This window comes from Varroa jacobsoni, unplaced genomic scaffold (assembly GCF_002532875.2).
Source record: "Varroa jacobsoni isolate VJ856 unplaced genomic scaffold, vjacob_1.0 contig02096, whole genome shotgun sequence".
Lineage (NCBI taxonomy): Eukaryota > Metazoa > Arthropoda > Arachnida > Mesostigmata > Varroidae > Varroa > Varroa jacobsoni.
The window spans coordinates 38,157-61,589 of NW_019214755.1; the positions used below are offsets into that span (position 1 = coordinate 38,157).

At 38.1% G+C, this 23,433-nt stretch overlaps 2 protein-coding genes across 4 annotated transcripts in view; one reads left to right on the forward strand and one right to left on the reverse strand.

Annotated features, from left to right (window-relative positions):
• The window catches only part of LOC111272371 (tRNA (guanine(6)-N(2))-methyltransferase THUMP3), a 35,751-nt gene extending 21,591 nt beyond the window's left edge, over nucleotides 1–14,160 (forward strand). Inside the window, exons 3-9 of the mRNA XM_022853802.1 lie at nucleotides 1,851–1,983; nucleotides 5,803–5,885; nucleotides 7,799–7,936; nucleotides 11,435–11,592; nucleotides 11,822–11,999; nucleotides 12,335–12,547; nucleotides 12,792–14,160. Of these exons, the coding sequence (XP_022709537.1) occupies nucleotides 1,851–1,983; nucleotides 5,803–5,885; nucleotides 7,799–7,936; nucleotides 11,435–11,592; nucleotides 11,822–11,999; nucleotides 12,335–12,547; nucleotides 12,792–12,911 (1,023 nt within the window). The 3' untranslated portion in view covers nucleotides 12,912–14,160. The remainder of the gene's footprint in view (nucleotides 1–1,850; nucleotides 1,984–5,802; nucleotides 5,886–7,798; nucleotides 7,937–11,434; nucleotides 11,593–11,821; nucleotides 12,000–12,334; nucleotides 12,548–12,791) is intronic.
• Nucleotides 14,161–15,282: 1,122 nt separating this feature from the next.
• On the reverse strand, nucleotides 15,283–23,024 carry LOC111272370 (mesoderm induction early response protein 1). Of its 3 annotated transcripts, none has more exons than XM_022853793.2 (8): nucleotides 22,612–23,024; nucleotides 21,788–21,818; nucleotides 20,785–21,021; nucleotides 20,277–20,508; nucleotides 19,769–19,847; nucleotides 19,388–19,527; nucleotides 18,779–19,195; nucleotides 15,283–18,382 (listed from the first exon to the last, which is right to left on the reverse strand). In XM_022853793.2, the coding sequence occupies exons 1-8, from the start codon at nucleotides 22,633–22,635 to the stop codon at nucleotides 18,148–18,150; spliced, it is 1,395 nt and encodes a 464-aa protein (XP_022709528.1). In that variant the 5' UTR covers nucleotides 22,636–23,024; the 3' UTR covers nucleotides 15,283–18,147. The 3 variants fall into 3 exon arrangements, with proteins under 3 accessions (XP_022709528.1, XP_022709533.2, XP_022709530.1); XM_022853798.2 differs by having other exon boundaries at nucleotides 21,788–21,815; nucleotides 22,759–22,788; XM_022853795.2 differs by having other exon boundaries at nucleotides 22,759–22,779.
• Between the last annotated feature and the right edge of the window lie 409 nt (nucleotides 23,025–23,433).

Consider the following 23,433-nt stretch of genomic DNA (forward strand, 5'->3'; position numbering starts at 1 on the left):
AAAATATGGTTTCCAGCATGACAACGCCCGAGCACGTGCATCCGTATTTGATAGAAATTTAAAGAACTTGCTCTACGGTGATAGGATTATCGCAAAAAAGGCGTAAGGCCAATGATCCAAGTAGCGCATATTTAGTTTAGTAACTTTTAAATTTTCAAAAAAAAGTAAGTATATTTTCAAATTACAGAAAAATATTTGCGTTAATTTTGGCTCTTAAACGGTCAGTACTATCCAATATTAAGCTTATAGATGAATATCTTTTGATTTTTATGTACTTTAAGAAGATGCATAAAGCGGACTGTGTAAGTATCGCATACAATGAAAAGCATTTTAAATAGAACGTCGATATGCTCTATAACTGAATAAAATACGAATTAGCTGGTTCCTAAGTACTAAAAATATCGATTTTCCTAATTGCGTGATTGATTAAGCTACATATAGACGTCTAAAGTAGCCGGCATGGCGAAGCGAATCCTTCGAAGCAAAAAAATTTACTTCGCTGTTTATCTTCGGCGGAAATTAATTAATGCACGACGAAACAGCTCCGTCTGGAAGAAGACAGGGATAACAAGAAGGGTACTACTCTTCGACAGTGAAAGACGTTAACGAAGTGTATGACTCGTTCCATCAAAAATAGCTATGGTCGTAGCCCTATTGGATGGCTACTAATGATTAGAAGAACTGGTCGATAATTTTGATCGCTTTAGCTAACATGCTTTCCTGGCTGGTTTACTGTCTTAGTACATTTATTAAGGGGGTGGTTGCACGCTCTAAATGAATAAACGCAATCGTGGCGAGGCTTCGGATTCAAGAACACGATGCAGATTGAACGACCTCGAAGCTATACGCAGTCCGACCCCGCAGCGATATACTTAGCGCGGGTTCGCCAGATAATTAATGTTCTGCTCCATTGCATAATTAACGTTTCCATTATCTCGCGCGTTTTAAACTCGAGCTTTGCGACCGCCACGACGGTATATAGAAGACTTTACGTTCTAAGAGCGTGACGCAAAAGAGAATATATTTCCTAACAAAGTTTCCGTAGCGAAACATTTGCCAAATTTCGTACAAATATATATGTACAACTTGCGATTTTTTCGGTCTGTTGTTACAGGCAAAATTTCTATAGGTGTATTATTTCAGACGCTTGACTAGAGCAGTCCCTGTAGGACTTTTCTATAATCAAAAGCAAGCAAGAAAGATTGACTCTGATATTTCTGGAAGATTTTCCGCAGCAAAATTGAAATATTTAAATCGTCGAAATTGTCTGTTAGCTTTATGTTAATAGTAGGGCGTGGGCTTAAATGGAATTTACTAAAAATTATTAGCAATTATTTGTTTAGGGTAGCATTATGACAATCAATTATAATAATGAGATTTAACAATGCGCCGAAAGAAGCTCCTGTATTAACGTTATGAATTGTACTCTACAACTTGTGTCATATTTATATGAATTTTCACTTATTGTTGTTTTTTTTTTTTTATATTTACGTACTACGATGCCATCAATTAAATAAACCGTGTATGTTTCTTGTGATGACGGTCGACGGTCTCCTCCACAAAAGTTGTTTTCACAAAGAGACTATGTTATCATAGCAAAGGGCAAATAAGACTTTTCTTTTACCTTTTCAAGCTTGTCCCAGCCCGAAGAATGGAAGAGGGACTCTGCTCAAAGCATTTTTTTCAATTAGCGTTTTAGACAAGGAGACAGACGAAAATGTAAGTGATTTTTTTAGTAGCATTTTAATAGCTATGCATAAAGGCTCCGGTTAGGATTCTGCCGATTGCAGATGTGCTTATATGACTTTTTGTCCAATGTATCTTTATATATTATCCGCGCTCGCCGCCAGATCTGGAAGCTACAATCGGTCGACAATCTGTTTGTGGTCATGCATCGCGTGCATCATGCGAAATTCGTCGAGGACGAGGAGCGTGACCTCAACTACCTCTACGGTTTGGTGGCTAATCTGCCTTGGAAAAAAAGTAAGTTCTATCGCAATACAGACTTTTCTAAAAGAACTATAGTGATAACATGGGTAGAACCATCTTGAAAATTAGAGTAAACACCATGTCACGTTCGCTAAAAGCCTTTCATGTAAGCTACTTATTCGTATTTGTAAAACCATATATGTATGGGTATCACAGCAAGCCGATTATAAATAGATTTTTATACATGAATATTCTATATTGACATCCTAATTACCACGTACATAGTTTTGTTAAAGACTGCTTCATTGAAACGGACGTATGGATTTCGTATAGAGAGAACATCTGACTCAACTTCTCCAATTTGTAATGAGTAAGAACATACGAAAGTAAACTCGTTAGTAAAGATTGTGCGATGGTTTGATCGGTAGGGGGCGCGGTAAGCTCATCAAATGAGATTGATATTGCAGTCATATACTATTTAACGTCTTATAAATAAGCTAGGGAAAACTAAAATGCATTCGTCTTCTTCCCACGGGTCCTGTGAAACGCTGTTCGCCACCCACGGGAAACTCTCATTCTGGGTGGTATACGATATATCTTCTGAAAGCTATTCCTTTTCCCATACCATACTATTCCTATTACCATAACTCCATTCCATGCTATTCCTTTTACCATAACTCTGATATGCAACGATAGTAGATCCGTCTTATCGCTGTTAAGAATATAAGGTTGGGAAAGGGTTTCACTAGTTCTTTATATATAAAAAAAGAAGATTTTGTGACGAACTTAACGACTTCGAGACGAAATAATATTGGTGTCTAATGTATGCGTATGCTATTTTTTTTTATCAACGATGTCGGCCCATATTGTCAACGGAATAAGATCTCCTATACAAAACCGATGAATATGCAGGACCGTTCACCGATACTTAAGTTGTTCTATTCCTAGTTTTCACCTATGTAGACTGAATTCAAATTTAGAGTGCCTGCTTCCTTCCGGAAAAATAGGATTTGAACGAATCGAATGTTATCAGTGTAGTGTCCAGACTGTACAACCCTTTAAGGAAGATTCTTCTATAACACCTACAAACAAGCCAATACGGAGCTGACTATTCTCTAGCTTTTCAGTGGCCCTTTGCCAATGTAGTGCCAACACAAGTTTCGTTAACCGAATTGTCTCGACTAGAGGAACTTAAATTTGTGCTTTATTACTTTAAACTATTACACATTATTTCAGGCGACTGGGTCAGAGACTAGCTAGCACTTTCAACACTTGCCTTCGTTCCTAAATAAAGAAATGATCTTCACATTATTAAATCTAACGTTGTCGATGAATTGATTGTACTAATAAACAGATAAGTAAGTGTCAAATAATGTTTCAATAATTAGCTAAACTGGTATGAAAACCCATTAAGGTTCTGAAAAGACCTAAATCGATGAAAGTGTGAATAGCCTATATGGCGAGTGGATTAAAATTTCGGAATCCAAGTTCTCTTGATTTTCGATGTAGCCAAAGATGTATGTCGTCCGGTATTGTCATAATAAAAGAGGAGTCCCCTTCTGTTTACCAATTCCGGTCGATTTTTCAGTGGTTCGTTGTAATCTAGCTAGTTGTTGGCAGTTGAGGATCGAACCATTTTTTCTGCCAGCCGGTAAAAACTTGTAGTGCTACCAGTCATACCAAACACACATCGCAACCTAGTTGGAGATCAGTCCATGCTTCGGCCCAGATTGTTTTGGAGCATGTTCTCGCTTTATCTCGCGATGGCCTTTCTCGCACATTATTATCGTCATCCCGTCATCCGCCGCTTTGAAAAGGATTGATCTATTTGCGTTTCTGTAGAACTTTGCAGGTAGAAGAGCAATCGGGTAAACTGTTTTGCACTAGTTCGCGTTACAGCCAAATATCGTGCTTTATATAGCTACCTTTAGTCATTTGGTTTAAAATTGTTTGGCGGTAGATGTCAAGTTCCTTGGCGATGTCATGGCTACTCACGTATCGCTCTAGTTCAACTTGATTTCTTTAACTCGTAGTCGGTAACCACTGTCAGGAGCATCTTTCACATTAAAATTTCAAGAACGAAAACTCACAGTAGAACCATCTTGGGGCCGTTCCTTCCGACAACGCACCTTAACCATAAACAGCCCACTTTTTATGGGTTTGTGTCGCATTTATGCTTTAACTGGAGTGAAATTATAGAATATAGCGAATTTTTTAAGGTTTTTTTTTTTACATATTTACGACTCTTATCTAAAGGCTGAATAAAGGTCTTCCAAACGTTTTAGTACATCTGGTACGGTTAACTCTGAGCTTTCGAGCGGCAGCAAGGCCGACACGATACGGCTTCTAAGATTCCGATATTAGCTGAAATATAGCTGGAAAGAACTGTAAGCACTTTTTCGGCCACCCAATGCGTCGAAAAAAGCAACGATTGCGAAAGGTTGATTCTGCTCATCGGTAATACTCCAAGGGTTATAGAACTGCTCCGCTGAATCGAAGTCATAGCATAGCTACGGCGTGTCTTCTACCATAGAATCTTCCACAGTTGAGAGTATAACCTTGCAGCAATCTGATTCTGCATTTTTAGAAGGGAATTCCTAGCGAAACACAGCTTGTGCCCTTATATTTAAAAATCATTTCTATTTTGTTCTTTATCATGCTAAAGGCATACTTCGATGTCCTCTAGGTAGCCTGTTGATGTTGCTTTTACGATAAACATCAGCGTTTGGATTTAGCGTCCAATACTCAAGGCGCTAGGAAGTGCGAACCCAGACTAGCGATTGCCCGTAAACTGAATAGCAACCGTGTTATTACTGCATCATCACACATGTAAAATTCCGAAGCTAACTTCGACCAAGTATGAACTCTGACTTATTTGGGCTACGAGCTAAACTCTTACCCTCAACCATGGTGAAACATCTGTAGCATTTATGATGTAAATGCTTACAAAATAATTCAAATGCACTATGGACACCCATTGTGCCCTACACTGATCGGGAAATGTCTGTTGTCAGATAAATACTGATCAAAAAATTATATATATATATATATATCCATTAAACTATGTCAAAAATACAAGTACAATCTACTTGGTAAAAGACTGTGGAGGCAAAAGCCCGTGTCATCCCTCTCTCAAGAGTCAGAAAAGCAAATTATATATATGTATACGTATGTGATAAATATCTTTTTTGGATTGTAGGTGGGTGATAAATCAAAGTTTTAATAGGTCCGTCCTGAAACGACTGATAGTTCTGTCTAGATATAATAAGAATGGGACAAGAGTGGAATTGACGATGGATTTATGCGGTAAACTATTTTTCATCAATGCAAACCCCAAGTTGATTCGCCTTAGTAGAATTATCAAAGGCTGCCTGGATATACTCCAAATTGTCGAATCCGCTACAGCAGCATAGCTAGCTATGGAACCTGTGACATTTATAAAAGAGGCTGGTACCTTTATTATAACTGCCGTCGTTAGGAAAGCCATTAATTTCGTCAATACTAAATAAACACGTACACTAGTGAGTCTATGTTAAGTTACAAGTTTATCGCTTAAATATGTCTTTACTTAGACCCTACCTAGGTTGCGCAGCACCATATTAAGCGAGCACAAGGAGCTTCGTGAAGAACTATATCATATTCTTCGCGTAAAGCTAAAACGCATCTACGCTGTAATGATTAGTAAATATTTATCCATTGACACGGCTACGGTAAAGGAACATGCTAATGTTATTAATCATCCCTTATACGGCCCTTGTATGTGAGTAGAAGAGTTAGGATAGCGTTTACACTGTTCGTATTTGTTTGAGTGAACTACCTTACAGTCAATGACAGTTAACGGTCATTTCCATTGTTGATTTTCATATTTTATAGATATCGAAGTATGGAGGAGGGTACGCGCCCCTGAGCAAAATTTAGATCGCATATTTGCGTTCGAAGGTCAGCCTCCAGGGCAAGTATGTTTTGTCTGCAATGACCCTACACACATCATTTCATAATCGCATGTTTACCAAAACAGACATATACATAAATAAAAAACTAAATTCTCTCTACGCTTTTAGTTTTACATGCTACTAAATTTTTTTCAATGTAAAACGCTCTGGTTCATTCAGAGCGATTTAGCAGGTCGAAGGAACTTGGTAATCTATTATTCGCATGCAGGAGCATGAGAAATTTAGTAACTATATATGCCCAGATGTTTGGCTAGCTACACTCTGAATGCACCAGGAAATATTAAATTGAAGGCAAAAATGTCATTCGGTTTCGAAAATGAAGGCACTGGTGGATTTTATCGCAATTCATTGAAAACACTAGGCGAAAGAGGTTCTTAGTACAAATACAATACCGGTGCACACTAAAAACAGAATTTAGCAGGTTGAAAATCACTGAAAAGTAGCTACATCTTCAGACCTAAAATGGAAAATTTACCTGCTCTGATCAACGAACATTTTGAGCGGAATACAGCGTAGAAAGCGCACTTTTTGTGAATTCGTTACGAAACTCCTGAAAGTACATGTATTAAAGTTATAACGAAAACATTGAAGATAAAGAAAAGTTAAGAACTCAATTTCCACGAACTAAATAAAAACAAAATAGCCGTGATTAGTATTCAAGTGCACCGCCGGAAAGCACAAAAACACGAAACCCTCTGACGGTGGTTGCACAATAAAGCAATAGCAACTAATCGTTACTCCACTCCATACCTAAATAGATAACGGTAATTTATTAAACATGTTTCACATTCTAGACAGGATTTACGAAACTATTATATTTTTAGTAAAAAAGAAAACGCTTAGGGCACACTTTTGCGATAGACGAATTTCGACATCACAGCAACTGGTACTTCCATTGTAGGTCCTGAGTTGTAGTCACCATCTCGGTAGTGTAGAAAAACAGACACTTATCATTTAGCGTTGATTTCCAGCTCTAAACGACACTCTGCTTTTGAAATTATTATTCTTTAAAAACTTTTAATCCACGGATCACTATCGGCTTTTGCTCCCTGTATATTGAATCACGATCTGAACGCTGCGGCATTATCACAGAAGTTATCCAGAAGACTGCTTACGCCATAGACGTGTGGTTTATAATAATCATTACGGCTCTCGATACTGGAACGCAAGCGTTGTGTCGTGCATGAGAGCCGACACCCTCTGCACGATATTACGATCATTAGCATTATCGTACCAAGTAACATGAAAAACCAGCAAACATTTTTTCTTGAAAAATTGCTTTGGCGCTTAGCACGGATTGAGTTCGTACCTATATTATGCCTATGCAGTTTACAGACCATGCTACCGACTAATCCATTCCATTCGTAATTCTCATTATCCTCCAATGACACTCAATCAGCTCATAGTCGCAAAAAACTAAAGAGGATGTATTTATCTAGTTTGTCCACTAACGGTGGACAGTTTTAACGTAACTGTGTTGTTGGACCCCATAAATAAAGCCAGATAATAATTTAGCAGTAATGCTTGTACGTCGTACTTTCATGCATAATTTAAGAGCGTGACTGGATTCGTCGTTCCTGATAACTTGGTAACTCCACAACGTTTCCATGTTTTATTGACGCAGTTAATATGCGCTTATCTAAGACCCTTGTCTCTGTTAAAGAAAACCACCATCTGGAAAAAACATTATTAGAGGTCTAATGTAATAGATGGTAAGAGTGTAGAGCGACATAAGAGTGTAGTTACCTAACTTTGAAACATAAAGGATTAGGCGCCATTAGCTAATATTACCACGTCAGCTTTACGTTTCATTTACAGATGCGGTTAAGCGTCTGTTTGATATTTATGCATTTCACTGTTCTGCCGAGTTCTGTCACTTAAATAAATAATTACTATTCTAGCTTGTTTGACATTAGGGAGCTTCCGGATGCGACCTCGAGGGTCTTCCGCGCTTTCGTGTCACGTGTAACCGTACAGGACCGAATCACAAATTCACTTCGATGCAAACAGCCGCTAAAGTTGGAGCAGCTATTAATGATGCCTTTCGCTGGAAGGTAACGTAATTATCCGAAATGGTAACAGTAGGTCTGACCATGTAAAATGAATTGGAGACGAGAAAGATAGACTTTTTATAGGACAAGGGTAGCATACCAATTGATCTTGTGCGGGAAGTTTGTTTTTTAAGCGTTCTAAGCCATAGCACTCAAATACAAAAGACAACATAACCGCGAATCTTTTTTGGATCTTCTATGATATAATGTGTAATATGCTGATAATATATTAGAAGGTACTTTGAGTAAAATGTCACAACGATGTCTTCCATACAATAACAAATCTTACAATACATTGTTTACACGGAGTGCAATTTTTTTCATTCCAAAATCTGTTTTGGTTACGTCGTAATTTTTCTAATCTGTCAAAAAGTGCTGCTCCGATGTATGGCATGAAAAGGCATTGAAAATAAATGAAAAGAGACTGTTGCGACGACGATGTGAGTAGGGCTCAGGACTTGCATTAATACGGTTTCGAGGCCAATCCCTCAACCGATACTTAGTGATTTTTTTCAATACTTCATAACATCATTTGCTTTTATGGCCTTATCTTTGGTCAGCGTGAATATCACTGCACGATCTACTCAAAATATATTTGAAAATAATTTCTACCGTTCTAGAGACATTGGGTGGTACGAGTTCTAAAATATTTCATCACTTACAAAAAAACGCCAGGTTGATACATCCTAGCCATGCAAATTATCCATCTCTGTGAAATGTATTTACCTATCAGAAAATTACGTAGCGAGACGTTGTACTCAGTATCACCACTACAGCCCGCTTGCTTGCGTATTGTCACATTATTTTTGTAACTTGCTTCAGATTATTAGGAACGAAGGCTCCTTTGCGAATAAAATGGGTGCTGTTGTTATTTGCGTTCAATATACAGCACGGCTGCAGCTAGTAACAGTGGCTATTGTCTGACAACTGGAACAATTGTCAATCATTTATGTCGGTGGCTTCTCAGATTCGCTTTTTGTTGTTTTCGAATTGTTCCGTTAACCTCGCCTTTCAGTCTTCAAGCAGAGGCATTGAGAATGGCAGTCCTTAACTCCTCAAGTGCTCACTTTCAATTTCTTGATCATACATCCGCGTTTCACACAACTACCTTTAAGTTTCGTTCCATTTACCGAGCTTTGTTCTGAAAATCGAACTCTACTGTCGGACCTTTATGGGTGGGTGGAAGAGCTTCCCTTTCACAGAAGCTCGCCGGATTTTTCGGCAATTTTTTCGCTTGTTTCGTTTTTGTAAATGTCACAATACTATGAGGAAACGGCTTTTCAATATAACATACAACTTGTCTAGTGTAAATCATGTACTGAGCCGCATAGGTCGAATAAACGGTGTACTTGCATTTACAAATAATAGTAAACAATGATTGTTAATTGAAGAATAATTTCGCCAGCAGCTATCTGAACAAATAATGGCATAAAAGTAAAAAAAAAAAATATGAATTAGAGTTCTCTAACTTGAGCTTTGTTATTTGTACGTCTCAAAACGTTGTGTAAGGTGAACACAAACACGTAATTAATATGCTAAGGCGTTGTGAGAGAATATTTTACTAACTGTTTATAGCAGCCAGTAATCTAGTCAAGGGAATTAAAGAGAAATCAAAAAAATTTTAAATTGTACTCTGTTTTATATGCCTAATTCATTACAGAACTGTCCCAAGCGCTTTGGCCGAAACTGCAATATGCATTTGTTCTCCGATATCATTATTCAGTAAATCTTCCTTTTAACGTAAATGATACCTACATACTTTTAGCTAACTGTCTTCGATAAAAAGCGTTGGACGCGAGGCACCTGTTAGCGGCTTCACGACAGACTCGCGTACATCTAAAGTCGGTCAAATGGCTGCGTCAAGACAGATGTTTTTGTTGTCTGATCCTGCAAGCATACATCATTGTGTTCCTTCGGCAACTTCTGGAACTTTCGTAATCACAAAGTGAACCTGAGACCCATATCCTTTTTGCATGATGGATGCAAATGGACTCAGCGAACTTGAATCACGTTCATGATTCTTCTTGTATTCGAATTTGCAATTACGTAACTGCAATAGCCGGTCGAGATCGTTTCAAACGATAGCTAAGTCGCTTGTCTCTTTATTTGTAATTACCGATGTTAACTTTGACACTCGAAGTTGTATTTAGTCAAATGGAGCTAAGTGTAGCAATATCACCTGCCGTGTCAGATTTGCCTTTAGAAATACAACGAAAATGGCGAGAAAAGGAGAACATTACCCTGTTTATCCACTCCTGTTATCTTCGCCTGAGCATAAAGAGTTGAGTAATTGTTTTTCCATTCACTGCACGCCGCGAACTAAAATTGTCGTATAGGGACTTAGTTTTTCTTCGGCTGATCTTGCGAAACGAGAGTTCTATAGGCGAACATCACGAATAACGGTTTTGCTGGGAAAATTTTGTGACGAAAAATGGCAAGCATAACTGACGCCAGCAAGTCAATATAAGTGGAAAAGAACGTTTTCAAAGCAATACAAAAATCAGTCACTTCCATTGATTCGAGATCATGTAGGAAGGCATGTAAACATTCTGCTTTCGTATACTTTAACCTAAGCCAACGTCGGCGATAGCTGCTGGCAACGAACACGCGTGAGATTTCTAGCATGCATTTTGCACGACACATGTCCTGCTCCGTTAAACAACTACGGCATTTCACCAAATATATTCTCGATGTGAAGAGATTACAGAATGGTGCTTGCTAGAACCTGGGAACAACTTCACTTTAAATTTCTTGCTGTACCTAAATTTTTCAATTTACCATCGAAGTCGCATGAATTCCAACGGCGACAAGCTTCGCTGACGCCTGCGCTATTACAGGTTTGTGTCGCGCATAGTGTAGTGTCACACTGCGTGCGAACTCATAAAACTCTGGTTTGTCAGATCACCTGCCGTCAATCAGGTCCAATCAAGATCGTAAAAAAATGGCCATTGCAACCGGAATGGATTGCACTGCTCAAAAAGCAATGTCTCTTCTTTGTTTTAAATTTCACTTTGTGCACTTTGTACTCGCATAAGCCATTTTTGTAATGACGAAAAACGTTATCCTTGTGCATTTTCGGCTTTTCTCGGTAGCTCGCAGAAACTATCATTGTCTACGCGCTGTCCCCTGAATACTAAGCATTTCGTTTTCTTATTAGGATAAAATTATTCTAGATATTTTTATACGAAACCGTACATTTTCGCAAGTTGTCCCGTGTCCAGGGGCCAAATTTTGAGTAATCCTTGATCACGTTCTCGAGACAACCATATAGATTTTACACACGGTAGACAAAACAACAGTTTTACTTACTAAAGTCGCATATTAATGATATGCTTCTCCGGGTCAGAATGCGTTCCAACGTAACGTTGAAAATGAACGAAATATAGACGCTAAAAAACTACACTTACATACAAAAATTTGGATGCATGCACACTTTAGTTTCACATAACGAAAATGTGTGTTCTTTGTTCGACTTTGCATATGTACTTCATTTTTTTATAGGTGGATATGAAGAATTTCAATCTTCACATTATTGTAAACATCTGCTCAAAAAAGGTAGACTTTCTGATCGGCCTAACCGCAACATCTCTACATCACCGCAATCTGATTGATTTTGGACCAACGTCACTGCGATCTACAATCGCTTACAATATGTTACGGTAACCATTTTCTGAGTATATTGTAAACACTACGCAACAAGCGTCGTTCTAACCTCACCATAAGTTTCCGTTTTTATATAGACTACTACAGTTTGACCATTGCGCGATATTTTTCGGATATCAGATTAAATCGTCCCCCTGAAATGATGATTAAGATGCGTGACAATTCCATATGTTGTTTTTATACTCTGTTATCTACTGTTTGTTATTTCCCCTTACATTCTCGCAGACTGTGTCGGATTCGCCCCAGTGAAATAATTTGTGATCCTTTATGCGGAGGTGGCTCAATTCCGATTGAAGCCGTTCGGAATTTCCAGCGGAACTTCGTAATAGCAGCTGATCACCACGAGCTCGCAATTCCACGGTGCTATAAAAATTTTTTGCACAATAAGCCCGTCACGAATAGGGTAAGCATATAGTTAGTATAGGAGCGTTTTTCTGAGAGATTTATAAATCATAAACATGTCACTTGTTCTTTCCGATACGAAGCCACTCGTTCTAACTTTTGATATTCTAGTGAGGACATATGAAGGTATCTTGAAAAAAATGGTGTAATTAGCATCCTGGAGGATGGGTAATCATTCTAAGAGGCGCCACTAATTCGATAACTTAACATTAGTAACCACTCAAACTTTTTGGGAGATGATTCTAAGTTTCTTCCAACTGTTAGACTGATATATAGTGCCTGCGCACGTAAACTGAGTAAATAATCTTTCTTTTTAATTTTTTTTACTTCCCGCAGGCAGAATTGTTAACTTGGGACAGTACTCGAACGCCGCTACGTTCAAAATCCATCGACGTTTTAGTGACAGATTTACCTTTCGGAAAGCGCTTAGGCCGCAAAGGCGATAATCGAATCTTTTACCCGGCATTATTAAGAGAATTTGCCCGAATTTCGTTAGCAGGAAAATCACGAGCAATCTTGCTTACGCAGGACAAAAGATCTCTTATCAAGGTTAGAGAAACACGTCTGCATCAATGCAGACCAATGGTTAAACTAAGAAAGCTAAAATAACTTTAATTTTCTATAGTTTGAACGTACATGTTTTTCTTCAGTAAGAAATACATACCTATTTTTAGCTATCTCTAAATGGAAGTACGTTTTGGAATCGCTTTTAACAGAAATCAGTAACAGAATTTTATTTTTTTTTTCGATTGTACTCTTTGAGCTGAATGTCGCTATCTTATTTTTCTTCTAGGCTTTACAAACTACGTCCCGCTGGTGGCGTCAAGCTTATACGATCGGTTGTAATGTGGGAGGACTTGAAGCCGCCATCTTCGTATGCTACCGCACTAGCGCTGAATATTACGAAATATGAAACACGGGTACAACACTGAAACTTACTTCCGTAATAGTACTATGTACAAACTTTGATTCTTAAGGTGTACTGATTGACTGACATCGATTCCGAAGCCACACCGTAAGACACAAAGTACGAGAAAGGGGTTGTAGTAAATCAATCTGTTAAAGAAGGTGCTTCGTAGAACAGTTCTTTTTTAAAATTTCCGGCAACACATAGCTTGGTGAAAAATATGTCATTCCTGTTACTATACATTATAATACTTCTTTGCTGTTTTCTTTATACTGATATGCAGAAGGACAGACGCCAGAAGATTATCGAGACTAGCTCAGAGCTGTGCTGCAAACAGTTTCATCTTGCATTTATTCCTTAGTAGCAATAGTCGTATTATAAAAAAAAAAACACTGGATAAACATTTGTGACATAAAAAAAACGCCATCGTAAGGACCTAGGTATGCCTACAGTAATGTGAACGTGTGAAACTTGTGAAAGCCTACTTGGGGCAAAATGAGACGCAATATAAACAGATTTGAGAAAAGTTGCTCAGTACACAAACGAATGTTTTGTTGTCGAATACAACAGTAATAGCACGTGTATAGAATATAAATGAAAGGACGTGTTTGCTTTAATAGCCTTAATAAGTTTGCAGACCAACAAGAAGCTTACCGATCGTTATTCCTGTAAGGTCAGAATTCTATACGGCACAAAAACACGCTTTTAATTAACTGACTTTCATTATTTCTGTTTTCAATCGCAATGCAATCTTACATCAACCAAGTATGATAGGTGCTTTTTTTTTTCAATGTCAACAACATAACAGATTATCAATAGTAACATTGTGTTTATAAGTGAGTTTAAGCGTCGTCTTCGATTAACCTTGTTTTCGTTTAATTCGTACAAACTTGGCAGAGTTCACGGAGACTTTTCTGTTAAGAACGTACTTACATTTCGGATGCGGGACATCGAGAGAGCAAGTTTGTGTCCCAGCTAAAAGAAGAACATACACACAAATTATTTGTGCTGAACAGTAAATGCCGTTTGCTACATATATTGCGCTTAAGAGTGGACAGCAAGATTTGCCATAGTGATTTCGATGTTACTGTCCAACGCCCACTAAAAAAGTACAAACTCTACATTCTCATTCAATAAAAAACACAAACATCTCATCCGCCACACGCTCAAAGGAATAATAAATGGTATCATGATGTAAGTTTCAATCAATAAATAATAATAATAAATATTTATGCAAAGTAAATAGTGCACACTCTGCAATACTATTTTCTTTATACCAACACTTTTTGCGTTGCGTGTTTGTAGCACCCAATTTTAACTGCATTTGATTTTTGGCACTGCAATCGATTAATATGATAAGTTCTAGGCAGACATCTGCGCAAAACTTTCACCAGTTTTTCATTTTTTAGGTATACTATCACAGTGCTGTTTTAAATATTAGTGGAATATGGCACGGATCATAGCAGTCAGGCCATTCAATACCTTAACAGCCTGGTATGTTATAAAGAGTTGTCTACAGCTTTCGTGTCAATAGGAGTAGGAGACAGAGGAATCACTGCCCATTTTGTATACGGTCGTCTGCGTATATAGGCGTGTTTGGATTACATCAGTCAGGAGGACGACGAAGAACATAGAAAAAAATAAGTCAAACTCATTTATTACTAATTCTACGCCATTCCGGTAATTCAAGTGCCAAAGGGCCGCCTTTCTCGACAAACGTACACGGAATAACAACAATAAGCTAATTGTACTACGTTGTCTTGTTTATTAATATATGTATATATATATTAATCTGAAAATGGCTTAAAATGAAAAAAAAAACGAAACTGAAGATAAAACATTTTGACGAATCTAATATTAGCCATCATTGAAACGAGACAACGTAGTACAATTAGCTTATTGTTGTTATTCCGTGTACGTTTGTCGAGAAAGGCGGCCCTTTGGCACTTGAATTACCGGGATGGCGTAGAATTAGTAATAAATGAGTTTGACTTATTTTTTATATATATATATATAACCTCATAAATTTGCACAAGAGCTCTGCATATCAATCGGTAAGAGGTGTTATACCTCGGATACCTTAGAAATATCTCAGAGAACCGAATTTACGAAAAGCGATGACCATCATCATGCGATTCACCCTCAAATATTATCTGGTGGTCATAAGCTAGAAGGAAGGTATTGCAATCTAAAAACTGATATACAATTACACGAAAAATGCCTTAATCAATACCTTTTTCGTCTGCAAAAATAATAACGTTTCAAATTCATCAATGGGTTATAATTGCATTGTTTAAGATACAATAAGCAATTTATTTACATTAGCTTAATTTGTAAGTGTTATACGAAAACTCTATAGCATATGCAAGACGCCACATTATATTGGTAAATACATTTGCAACACAGATTAATCTCATTTATTTCCACACAAATTTAAATGAGCCGTTTTCAAATCAGATATCAACAATCACAAAGCCAGACGCTCTAGTCGTCCGCTAATTTAATAATTTCGTCTGTTCTGTAAGCCATAGTTTTAGCCTACAGCACCCTAATCAGTTTTGAAGTATAGGGTTTCTGTGATGACGAGGCCACGGGCGTGTTTTGAGTATAATTTCGAAAGGCTTGAACGAGTACCTAGAAATAAAATCAGGTCAGAATAGGTCGTGACTGAGTTGAGCTATAGCAGATACAAAACTACGAAGAACATCAATACAGCCACGAAATATAGCCCATGATCTCCACAACAAAACCCGTACATGCTTTCCGCGGCGACTTTTCACTAGCAACCGATTACACAAAAGTTTTGCCGATTTAATCCATCAGATTTCGTTTACCTAGCTTCCTCTTTCATAGCAAAAATGTGCGTATGATACAAATAACCACTCGATAAGGTTGTCAATGTATTCGCAGATGTTTGAAATGAAAGTTTTATTTCCTATACGAAAGAGGCTGCCTGTCGCGCGTTTGTTTTATCATTATATTCCACACTTTGTCACTTTGGTGAGCTTCTTCCTTCCCACCTTTTCTTCGTTCTAAATATTACCATATGATTTCATATATATATATGTATATATATATATGTATAGCACATAATATACAACTCTCCATCGTTCACCTTCCACGTGCTTCTTCTTATACAATAGAGCGCTCTCATTACGATCCCACCATTATGTATGCTATCGCTCCTCAAAAAGTTCTTGCTATTTTTCTGTGTTGTTATGCTTCTTGTTATTTATCTTTCAATCCGATCCATTTTATGCACTATGATTTATATACGTTCATACCAATATTTCCTTAGGCAGACCGGAAAAGGAATTACACTCTATTCTATACCATAGTTCATACACTCACGGGTGGACTCACATTTAGACAAAATAAACATAGTCGGTGTGTCAATGTTGTGAGCAATAGCGGCACGATAAGACGTGATTAATTAACGGCTACAAGGATGGCCATCTAAAATCACAAGATTTAGTTCTCCGCACCGGCAATCTCAACTCTTCATAAGAGCAAGAGAAGAGCCGAGCAAAAATCCGTTAATCATGACCCCAAACATCATAAAAACCTAAGAGCTGTTGAAGGAAATAATGAATCACGGTCTTGGCCAACTCCACAAAACAGGCAATGTCTATTTCTTCGCTATTCTCTTTTTCATTTCTGGGCGGGTATTGTATAGAAGAACCTATTCACATATGTCTGCCCACGCTCACGTGCGATGTCAGGCATTCGTTTGGCTAAAATCTTTGATATTCATAATATTGTATCAGTGTCGTATAATGCGGTGGACTTTTTTTTCATGAAATCTTCCTTTACGCACAATGTTTGCAATTTGAATTTTCTGTAGGTTTAAGTATGGCGGCCGTGGCCTACGCATGGCATCAGTACTCTTGAATGAGTTGTTTTCATGAAGATGGTTGAAAGCTACTACTACTAAAGCACGTCGAATTAAGCGCTATCGTCAAGCTACGAATGCATACGTAAATTGTAACCAGCCGTCATTGTAAAAAAAGGAGCCTATAAAACAGACCGAGAAGAAGACTATTGAAAGCATTCGTTTTAAATCTGACGAAGCAAGTTAATAAAAAACAGTGCCAATTTTAATACGGCAAGAACTACAGAAACTTAAGCTTGTACATCGCCACCATTGCGCAAGCATATTTTTCAGATGTCATTTCAATAAAGCATTGTCAAATTTTACCTTGTAAATCTTTCAATTACATTCTTTTTTTTTGAAAGCCATCTAAGGACCATTTAAAAATAATTACTGTATAAACGAAAATGAGCGAAATGTCCAGCGACAATATCAGGCGCTTCGACAGAAAATAACTGTACACACACATGCAAATATGAGACATCAAGAAAGTTCAGATGTTATATTTTGCTCTATTGTACGCAAACTAACTAGCAGAAGTATGCTCTTCAAACTCCACGTTCCGTGACCAACTAATAGTCCTGAAGTAGACATAGCATAGCACAGGTGTTCATGTTCATTTTCCTTCTGCGTCTAAGCGTCTCGTCATTGCTATCGTATCACGCATGTATATATTCAATTTTTTTTATGCTGTGGGCGTAGGATAGTAGCAGTTGATATCAACGACGTGTTAAAAAAAAAAACTAATAAATAAACTTCTTCAACAATCGTTACTGTGACTTTTGTTGAATACCTTAGCACACGCAGCGAAATACGGAAAGATCAAATTCTCGTTGCTTTTACGATAATCAGTCATTCCTATGAATTATCCCCCGAATCTCATCTCGACAAGCCGCGAATCTCCAGCGGTAGCCGAACAAATTGCTGGAAGCCGACAATGCCAGTTTATCGAAGGCCAGTAGACGCTACGAATGGGTGAATATATCGATAAATAATTTAATGACTGGTGTTGTTCATGAATAAAATAGGACAATGATAGGATCTAAAGTTCCTTCACTTCTCTTCGGTATATCTTGCTCAATACTCAGCAAATCTCCCATTACTTTCAGTTTATCTTTCTACCTGCTTTGCGTATGAGAGATACAGAAAGATAACGAATGTTAAATTACTATACTAGATTGATTTATGATTTGTTTCAACGATGATTTTTGCGGGAATTGCGCGAACCAACTGGCTGAATAAGCGCTGAGTAAACAACCTATTTTTTTTAGTGTTGCTTCTAGTGGATTGCGTCCGTTATTTTTGGACAACTGTTTGCTACTATTTTTCTGTGTCGCACAAATTTTTGACGAATTTCTTCGAACTAGCTAACTAGGTGACCGGTTGCTGAGAAGGCGTTGGTATCGGCTGGGTCGGTGAAGGCACTGCCGGAGTGTTTGGAATTGTATTGTTATTGGCAGAGGCCGAGCTGGCACCAACGTTGCCAGCTGTCACAGCTACGCCTGCTTCTGTCTTGCCACCAGCAACAACCATTTTGCCTTCCCCCGGCGATGAGGATCGAGAGACGAGGGCCTCCTGCTCGTCGAGGAACTTGTCCATGTAATCTCTGTATAAAATTGGTAAACAGCAATCAAACTGGATTTATTAAAGTTTGTTAGAATCTGTTTCTTGCGAAATCTGGAAAACGCAGACGACATACAGCGGTAACTTGGTGTATTAAGAACACACATGCATAAGGATTAGAGGCATCTTTCAACATAATAGTGGTATGATAGAGTTACGGTAACTTATAGATCAACTTTATGTTGATTAGTTTTAGCAAAAAATGAAGATTCTAACAATTCGAGGAAGCTGCGACAACGAGCATCGATACGATCAGGGATACACAACAAGGTTATTCAGGACCAAATGATGTAGTCTACGGTCCCTTTGCTGTGTACGAAATAATGCGAATCAGTTAGGAAACCATACAGTTTTCTTTTTGTCTTGCGTCTATACTCACGTCGTGCCTGGATGTAATGCATATTTCTTTTTTTCGAGTCTCGTTCGAGATGTGAACACATCATGTCGTTCAGTCTTTTTCCATAGATAATAGAAGTTGACGAGCTCTTTAATTGATCTAGTCGAGATCTTGTTTGCTCGGATGGCAACAAAGTCTTTGCCGTGTAATCGTAAGCCAGCTTCAAAGGCCCTGCACTCTTCTTCGCTCCAGGGCGTCATTTCTGCATCTCCGTTTGCAAATCCACCACCAGCACCACCCTGAGCTCCGGCTAGCTTTTGCCGCCGCAAGGCTTCATCAACGGAAAACCCGCACTGGCGAAGTAGCCACAAGGCTCGCTCGTCGTCGCGAACATGTCCACCCATTGGTAGCGTTTCGGGATCGCCCCCATTCATTCCACCATTGTTCGCTGAAGAGTTCCTAAACATTTTCATTTTGTCAAGCCAAAAAAATTCCTTAATATGGTCAAACGTAAGAGTAGATTGTAATAATTTGATCGAGCGTAGTACCATAGTGAAGTAACATTTAAAGAAGGATTGTAATTGAATTCTATAATTGGATATTGCTAATACCAGGGTCTGCAGGTTATTACAATAGGCAGGGACGGTTTACCACTTGTCGTAGAAGTCAACTATTGTTTGGTCATCGAGTTTCCCAGGTTCCCATTGTATTGTATCTTCATTCTCATATGGGAGCGTATCGTCATATGAAGCTAGTGATTCTGGGATGTCTGCTTGATAACTTGAGCCCACCTATCACAAATCACATAAACAAACAGTTAGTGAAGTAATTCTAAAAACAAATTATGTTTATGCATTTTGTCATACATAGGTAACGGTAACAATTTAATTTTATTTTGCGCGTTTAAATTGTCTGGGTTAAAAAGAAGTATCTCTATAAGATAACATTCGTAAGCGAATGCGACAGTAATTAAGTTGAAAGAAACCTATTGAAAGAATCGGATTGTATTCTTCTGTTTTCAGCGCACTTTACCTGGATAGTTTTCCGCCAATATTGTTCCCTATGAAATTCTTCATCTTCCTCGTCGTCCGTCGTCTCACGCGAGCCAGCTCTGAAATTAATTACGCAAGAAATACAAATTATGTATACATGCTTTAATTTCCTTAGGTTTCAATAACTGTAATATACAATTTCCTTCAGATTCCACAAAATAAAGCGTCTCTTAAAAACTTCTGTCTTAGACACTGTAAATACCACTTATTAGTAGAGCTAATAGTTAAGGATATTTGAGACAACTCTGGTATAGAACAGTTTCATTAGAGAGGCTTAAAATCGATTGATTTGGTATAGCTATCCTCTTTATCGAAATTTTATAATCTATTGATTTCTGTAATAAACTAATAGTATCCTAACTAAACGTTTGCATCTCGAAATAACACAGGAAACATTTGACTCATATAATCGACTGATAGCGCTTTCTATAGATTAACAATAAGATTTAATGAAAACATCTAATACAAAGATGTAATTTAACAGTTACCTGAGCAGTTGGGCCGTCCGCGAAGCCCTTGTCAGCAATTTATGTGTCCCAGACGCGTCTTTCTTATCTTTCACCAAAGGATCCTTCAGTCCTTCTTTGGAATCCTTCTCCAGCCCTCCGCCGATACCATCGGCATGATCTTTAGATGTATCTTTGGATTCACCATCAACATCCGCCTCATCGTTATCCGTTTCTTCCCCCGAAGAGGAGACGTCTGCACTTCCCATAATACCTTAAATTTTAATATTACATTTAAGATGAAGCACCCGATTTTACAAACGTGATATTACTTATAAATGAAGTTTAAAAAAATCCCATCGATCAAAATTTGCCTAACCGGCTTTTCTCAATATGTATTCTCATTTTAACATTTCCACAATAACATAACAAAAGAATTTCAGCTTTCTCTAAATTATTATTGAAAATTATATTATTATTAAGAAATTCGAACATAGTTATAACAAGATAATATACTAAATGAGTACACTATTGATATATATATTCTGACCATCTGCTTGAGCTGCTACCACAGGATGTTGCAGCGGCACTTGGTCTCCGCGGTATCCAAACATCTCCTTCAATTTGTCGATCGGCATATCCTGTTCATTGCGAAGAAGTTCTAGTTCGTCCTCGTCTTCACCGCCTTCCATTTCCAGTGCCTCCTCTTCGGCCATCGTCCTTTCATCATCGAAATCATCGACCATCATCTCCGCTGTTGGCTCAAAATCGCCATCGCTGTCATTGCCTTTTTAGCGGGATAAATGAGACATAGTGGCACTGAATGGATTTAAGCGAATCAATTACGGCTTGCAAGAAATAATAGGGTGAAACAGTCTAATATAACATGGTTCACTTGCCAATTTAGCAAGGTAACAAGACAGGTACAAGCCATTTGTCTGGCCACCAGTTTGTAGAATACAAAAACATAACTAAAATAATGTGCTGCATAGAGTAAACTGAACCCGAAAGTGAAACTTGTCTCAACTCAAACGAAATTGACGTGGTCGACGTTAATCTCACGGTTTGATCCAACGCCACTGTATATTTGTTGTAAAAAAGACGACTCGTTATAACAATGATCGTCCAGTGTGATTTTGACTCTAACACACTTAATATTGCCTTCTATGCTATATTTTCTGAGCTTGTGTTATCTTGTCACCTCAATTTACACTCTCCAATTGCTAATAGCCTGAACTGTCTGCTTAAATACTCGATAGAATGCAAGACCATAACTGCATTTATGGATGAGAATGCACAAAACATTTTTAAAATCGTACGTCCGTTGCTTATACGCCCACGAAATAAGTGACTAAGGAAAAGGACGTTGAATTTTCGAAGAAATTAGTAGCGAACATACAATAATAACAATAACGCCATGCGACTATTTAATTTAGCCAACAAAAAGTCTAAGCAATTGCCTATGATCATGCAGCAGTCTAAATGTCTTTACAAGAATCAATCAATTTATGTCATACACTATCAGGCCAGTACAGTTAATTAACGACACTTACCATTGTTAGTCTCGGCCGGCGGTTTCCCCTGCTGGAAAAGTCATGAGAAATCGAAAATGCAGAAGAACGAGATATATATAAGGACATTTTCCACTGTTCAATCAGTTCTAGTTATTGTTTATTAACATATGGACGCGTTTATTAACATTCCTTCTAAACTCTAAACCAAGCCCCTGGAGGCGTATTTACCGCTAAGCAAAAATTACGATAGGCTATCACGACTCAAATAAACGACATCACAGCAAACCTATGTGGTCGACTCCCTTTCCTATGAGCCACCATGCCATGCTCTCCGAGAGAGACTCAAATGATATGTTGCTCTTACTGAATCCGAGCATGATCATCGTAGCTACGAATTATTGGGTAAAGACACCATAGCCTTCATACCGGTGTCCATATATAACGTGAAAGACAGTGACATGGAAGCGCGCCATTAGAGTGGACACTTTTTTGTTTTTTTTTTTAAACTGCTTCCAAAACTGGCTATATAAAGCTTCGCCACACTTAAAGAGATTTCGCACAACAGCACCTAATAGCAGTTTCGAATTGTAAGCTACATACACGATTTACAGTAATACCATCCACTCCAATCAGCAAACCGGCTTCGGAGGCCAGTCGTGTAGTTGGCGCGCGAAAATCTAACAAAATTCAAACCGATTTAAAAATCTAACAAGGCATTATCGTGAGTAACTAATTTTTGCGTATACAGATGTACCAGTGGAGTAAAAGGTCGTAATTTCAGTTCGCTATTTCAAGTCGTTTCAGTAAAAGTGTTTCGGGGAAATGTCAAAAGTGTTCTGTGAGCGGCTTTTTGGTTCACTAACGATTTTGGCCGGGATGATGGCCATGACACAAACAAAAAATCACTCGCCCGATAGCAGCCACTGGCACGGATCACTTGTAGGTGATTAACAAGACAATTAATGATCCACATTTACCAAATTTCACAAAAACTGAAAAACTTGACGAACCTCCGCCATTCTGATGTTTGTTGTGATGATGATGGTGAGCTGTGATGATTTTCGAGTTGGTTGTTTACTTCAAAAAAGGCGGAACGTCGGGCGATTGCATGTAGGCATGGCGGGCGATTCTAAATGTGATATAATAGTGACACCGTGATAGGCGACCTGTTTGCCTGCTAGACAGATATGTGATTGTTTAGGTTCTTGAAGATTATTGATGTTTTCAACCGGTAATAACTATTTACGAGTTTCTCGAAAAAAGAAGTATCTTGAACGATGGAAATCTGCGAAACTGGAGTAAGAAAGCGATTACCGGAGAAAACTTTGTCTAGGACGGGTAACCATCGCAGGCCGTAACAGGATACCAATATTGATGCGCGGGCAGGAAATTTCAGGAGAAAATTTAAATTAATGTATGGTAATAAAGTTTACATCGATGGAAATAATACTAATTTCTTTTATCTTAGCTTTGGCGAAATCGTAAATAGGTTTACACTAACGCCGATAGTAGTAGTGATTAGAGAACGAGGAAATGAACTAATCTGCGTTTTCCATAATGTCATTGAGGCGTTCGGCACAGTGACCGGAGATGAATTCCGAGAGGTACTTGAAAAATGCAATATGAACCATGCCTGTAGGCTTATGGACCCACAATAGCCCTACAAATTTAAGAAACCACTGTCT

Bases quoted from the DNA above. Each gene is read 5' to 3' on its own strand.
- LOC111272370 (XM_022853793.2), bottom strand. From the start codon at position 22,635: ATGGCCATCATCCCGGCCAAAATC. The intron at 21,819-22,611 runs GTTAGTGAACCA...TGACTTTTCCAG, and splicing joins CCATCATCCCGGCCAAAATC to CAGGGGAAACCGCCGGCCGA. The intron at 19,848-20,276 runs GTAACTGTTAAA...AATTAATTTCAG, and splicing joins CGGACGGCCCAACTGCTCAG to AGCTGGCTCGCGTGAGACGA.